A 5,182-nucleotide genomic window follows, 5' to 3' on the forward strand; every position below is an offset into this window, starting at 1 on the left:
CTAATTAGAATCACCCAAATCAGTGGATAAATGGAATAACAGAAGATAATCCTTTTCAGTGGTCTTGTGGTACTCAGTATTGGAATTTTTGAAATTACGAAAATAGAGGAAGCAAATATAACTATGAATCACTTTGTGAATTTTAAACTTCTGATGGTTACCATAAATGTCTTTAAGGTCTAGTTACATTTATCAGAAAATTATTAATTCTACAGCCCAGTGTTTGCAATGCAAATTACCTATTTGGGTTTTCTTTATTTTATAAGAATCTGTGACTGACTATTTATTAAAGGAAAGAAGACTATATATTGCCTTATATACTTTAATTTTTTTAAATCTTAATTCAGGCATGCTTAAGTAAAATTTCTGTTTTAGTTAGTCCTGAGAAATGCACATGCCTGCAGCCGGCACTCCAAATCTGTGTCAGTTATGCCTGTGTTAATTTCTGTACTTTAGACAGAAACCTATAGGAGTAGAAGCAAAAGCTCACCCCTCTTTGTTCTCTGTAGCCCCTTCATTAATGCCTGTTTGTATCAGATCTGATTGTAAGAGTAAAAGCTACGTTGTATTTGTACTGAGTATATGTTATATTTGATGAGTAAAATTTGTGCTCTATCTGATCAAAAGCTGTATTGTTATTGTATCTGGTGATTGTGTACCTGTATCGCATCTAAAAATTACTCATGTATTAACACTGTTCTTTTGTTCATTTTCTTTTAAATCATTACTCTAAAGTAAAACAAAAGTTTCTATTCTGGTAAAAAGTCTGTTAAAAGAGAATTCTGTATAACTAGCCTGTTTGCTAATATTATCCTTAATCAAAAGAAATGTTATGATTATTGATTCAAGTCCTCATGGGGAATTTAAGGAAAAATATTCCCAAGTTCTTCTGAAACAGTATAGAAACCAGAGCCTAAGTGCAAAAGCTAATGGGACTATAGTATGGCATGGTAAAGGTCTTATTGCTCCTTCTCCACATGTAGTAAACAGCACAGCAGCGCAAGGACATATTTGGAAATTATTACCAGTTCTTCAAAAAAATTCAAATATGGAAGGAAATATGTCCCTTAATGTGTCTAATAATTTAGGACCTTTTTCTGTCTCTTTACATATGAGTGTTCCTAAATATATTATGGCTTGTGTTAAATATCGTTATGTTTTACTAATGGGAAAAAGAATTTGGGATAATAATAATGAAACGTTGAGTTGTAATAGTTGTTTTCTACAAAACTGTATTTACTCTTCAATAGATAAAATTATAACTAATGAGTCTTTAAGTATTTATGTTGTTGGAGCAAGAAGAGAAATGTGGATACCTGTCAAATTAGAACGACCGTGTAGTGACTCCATAGCAATGATAAGAATGCGGAATGCTCTTCAAGCACTGAGTCATTGAGTCAAAGGAGTTGTCAGTGCCATTATTGTTACAGTGCTTGGACTGGCTGCAATTGCATCTACTGCAGCAGTTGCTAGGATTGCATTACGACAGAGTATTCAGACTGCTGACTTTGTGAGGCAATGGCATACTGACTTTCATGAACTATAGCAACAACAATAACAGTTAGATTAACAGCTCATAGATGATATTCAACATTTGCAAGAGACTGTGCTATGGTTGGGGAATCAGATTTCTGTATTGTCCACTCGAGTAATATTAAAATGTGACTGGAATTCTCATTTTTTATCACCCCTGTAAAATTTAATGTCTCTGAGGAATGGAATAATGTGAAAAAAACATATTATTGGAGATAAGAACTTTAAACTTGTATACCCTAGAACACAAAATCAATAGTACATTTGAAAATAATGTACCTACTTTAGAAGATGACCAAATTTGGTCAGAGTTGGTAGAAAATTTAGGTAATTTAGACTCTATTGAAAAGTACAAAGCAATTTTTGCAACTTTGGGAAGTAACAGTATCAGAATTATAATATTGTGTTGTATTCTCTTGATAGTCTTCCTCACATGAAGAAGACAGAAAGTAATTCGGGAAAGACAGGTTGCCATGCACAGCGAATTCCACTAGGTAAAAGAAAAAAGGGGGAGATGAAGGAGAAAAAAAATGGTTAATAAAGAAACAGTCTGCACACAGATGTCCCTTGGAACTTCCTCAGTCTGGATGCGGAGTGGGAGAGGAATGTGTCCTTGAGTCTGCAAACAGATGGGGACCTTGGACGCTTGCACACGAGGTCCAAGAATATTCTTCTTTCCAAGGCATAGTCTTATTCCTTGTGGTAAACAGAGATATGGAAGCAAGAAAGATTCCGTGAAAATATTCTGTGCTAAGTAAGTCTAAACAAGTCTAGTTTCTGGTAAATAAGTTTCCCCCCAATCATGAGTGTAGCACATAGACTGTTTTTGGATGATTATAAAATAATAAACGAGGCAGGCCTGGGGGTCTGCAGTTCTTGTCCCAAGTGTGTGAGTGTGTTTTTCTTTGCTGCAGTCCTGTCTTGTCTTCTGTGTGTCTGTCTCTTTATGTTTATTTCTTCCAGGAAAAAGGGTTGCGGATTGCAACAGGTCACCTATGGTCAGTGTTTGGTGGACCTTCCCGATTAAAACAAGCTTGGAAGCAGGAGTGGTATCCACTTCCAAAATGGCTTGCCTCTGGAAACTCTATGAATAGTGCTCAGGTCTTTGATTAACAGGGTCACTATTAAGTGTCTACAACTTGAAGGCACCTAACAATAACAAACATCAGTTCTATGACTTTTCTTTTTTGGATGGAATGATTCCTGGGAGAAAATAGAAAGAAAAGGATAGAAATGTCTACAATACCTTCTTAGCTTTCTGTGGCTACTGTATGGCTTGACATGTGATAAGATGAAAAGTGTGAGCATTCGTAGGACTGTGTCTGACACAGGAATGCATCCTCAATATAAATTCATTTAATATGCATTACCTTTTCCATAAATATTTCCCTTCATTTTTCAGATGGGAAAACAAGAGTTCAAGAGAGATTCCTCATAAAAACCTCCATCTGTTTGAAGTTCATTCTCTCTTACAAATCACCAAGTATCTGCCTAATCTCTTCATGGCCGATTGCATCTCCTGGTTCCTCAGGGTATAGATCATGGGGTTGAGCATGGGGGTCATGACCGTATAGCTGATGGACACAGCCTTGTCCAAGGGGAAGGGGGTAAATGGACGGGAGTAGATGTAGATACAGGGAATAAAGATCATGGATACCACAATAATGTGGGTAGTGCAGGTGGAGGCTGCCTTCCTCTTTGCTTGACCTGAATGGGACCTCAGCATCACCAAGATGATAGCATAAGAGATCAGAAGAAGGATGAACCAGATAAGGACTAACATCCCACTGTTGGAGATCATGAGGAACTCCAAGACAGAAGTGTCAGTGCAGGCTAGTCTGAGTACTTGAGGAACATCACAGTAGAAGTTATCCAGCACATTGGGGCCACAGAAGGGAAGTGGGAGCATCAGAACCAGCTGGACAATGGAATGAAGAAAGCCTCCCAGCCAGGAAGCCACTACCAGCCCCACACAGAGTTGCGTGTTCATGATGGTGACATAGTGGAGGGGCCGGGAGATGGCTATGTAGCGGTCATAGGCCATAACTGACAGGAAGAAGACAGTCCCACCCCCCAGAAAGTGGAAGAAGAAGATCTGGGCCATGCAGCCCTGGTAGGAGATGGTCTTGGTTTCATGAAAGAAGTCAACCAGCATCTTTGGAGAAGTGACTGTGGAGCAGCAGAGGTCAATGACAGCCAGATTTCTGAGCAGAAAGTACATGGGTGTGTGGAGTCTGGAGTCAAAAGTCACTGTGACCATGATGAGGAGGTTTCCCACAACTGTGGTGGCATAGATAAATAGGAACACCACAAACAGGAGGTACTGGAGCTCCCGTGTCTGTGAGAATCCCAAAAGGATAAACTCTGATACCCGTGTGAAATTCTGTGGTTCCATGGGATCTCCCACACATGCCTAGAGAGAAACCATAAAAAGCAAAAGTCATGAAATTAAATCTTTTTTCCCCTTCAAGGACCAGAATTGAGTTAATCAAAGTCAATGTTGACTATTATTCCAAAATGAAGTCTAGGAGAGACTTCCATGGGATGTTAGTCCTTATCTGGTTCATCCTTCTGATCTCTTATATTATCATCTTGGTGATGCTGAGGTCCCATAGAAGTCTCTCAGGAGAGACTTCCATAAATTCACCTTCATACCTCATATTGACTTCCTTCATGCCTCCTATTGACTTCTATTTCTAATCACACCAAATAGCCACACCAATGGGTGTATTATAGATATCTATAGGTAAGACTTCCTTTGAGCCTTTAGTCCTTGTCCACAGTTTCCATATTAGACTTCTTTTTTTAAAAAAAATTTTTAAATTTTATTATTTTGTGTGTGTGTACCGTCAAATCAGATCTGACTGGTACAGGAGGAGATTGTCCCTCCTTCCTCGGCAGAGGATCTGGTGGATTTGAACAGTGTGCCTCTGGGATTGCAGGGCAGATCCTTGCCACTAGGCCACCAGAGCTCCCCTAGACTTCTTTTTTTATACCTGCTATGTCCAACATAGTGCCTTTTGAACCACAAGAACTCCACACATCTAATTAAATAAACCAATAAATTAATAAGCTGGTAAGTCAGTATCTGTTATGAAACATAATCCATCTAAGTGCATAAATATTGAGAGATTGATGAAACTAATAGTATTTGATAAACAAATAGATGCTTCCTCCTGGTTAAGGTTTGAGGAGGTGCATGTACTTCATGGCTTAAAAAGAGACAGGTTTGTTAGAAGAAATTTGTATGTAGAAATTCAGAGGCAAAAGTGAAGAAAAAAAAGCAACACGTAATCTTGCCTGTAGTGAAGATTGTCAGTACATTTCAAACTTTCCACTTCACACCTTTCTCTAATGACATTAGATGCTATAAGCGATAACTCAAAGAAGCCCAGAAAAAATGCAAAATGTCCATGAACCTTCATGTTTTCTAATAAAAATTTGCTGTGGATTTTGTATCATATATGTTGTTGTTGTTATGTGCCATCAAGTCGCCTGCGACTCATAGTGGCCGTATGTATGTACAACAACCCTAAACTCTACCCTATCCTGTTCCAATCTCACCATCTCTGATACACCTGCCCCCATGATTACCCCAGTCACTGAATCAATCCATCTCATTGAGGGTCTTCCTCTCCTGCATTGTCCT

At 38.5% G+C, this 5,182-nt stretch overlaps 1 protein-coding gene across 1 annotated transcript; it reads right to left on the reverse strand.

Annotated features, from left to right (window-relative positions):
* Positions 1–2,992: 2,992 nt before the first annotated feature.
* On the reverse strand, positions 2,993–3,928 carry LOC102873788 (olfactory receptor 4D1-like). Its single transcript, XM_006889248.1, has one exon. It carries the CDS (start codon positions 3,926–3,928, stop codon positions 2,993–2,995), a length of 936 nt encoding a protein of 311 aa, XP_006889310.1.
* Between the last annotated feature and the right edge of the window lie 1,254 nt (positions 3,929–5,182).

Source organism: Elephantulus edwardii, unplaced genomic scaffold (genome assembly GCF_000299155.1).
Source record: "Elephantulus edwardii isolate Elephantulus edwardi_28Jun2011 unplaced genomic scaffold, EleEdw1.0 scaffold00077, whole genome shotgun sequence".
NCBI classification, from domain to species: Eukaryota; Metazoa; Chordata; class Mammalia; order Macroscelidea; family Macroscelididae; genus Elephantulus; species Elephantulus edwardii.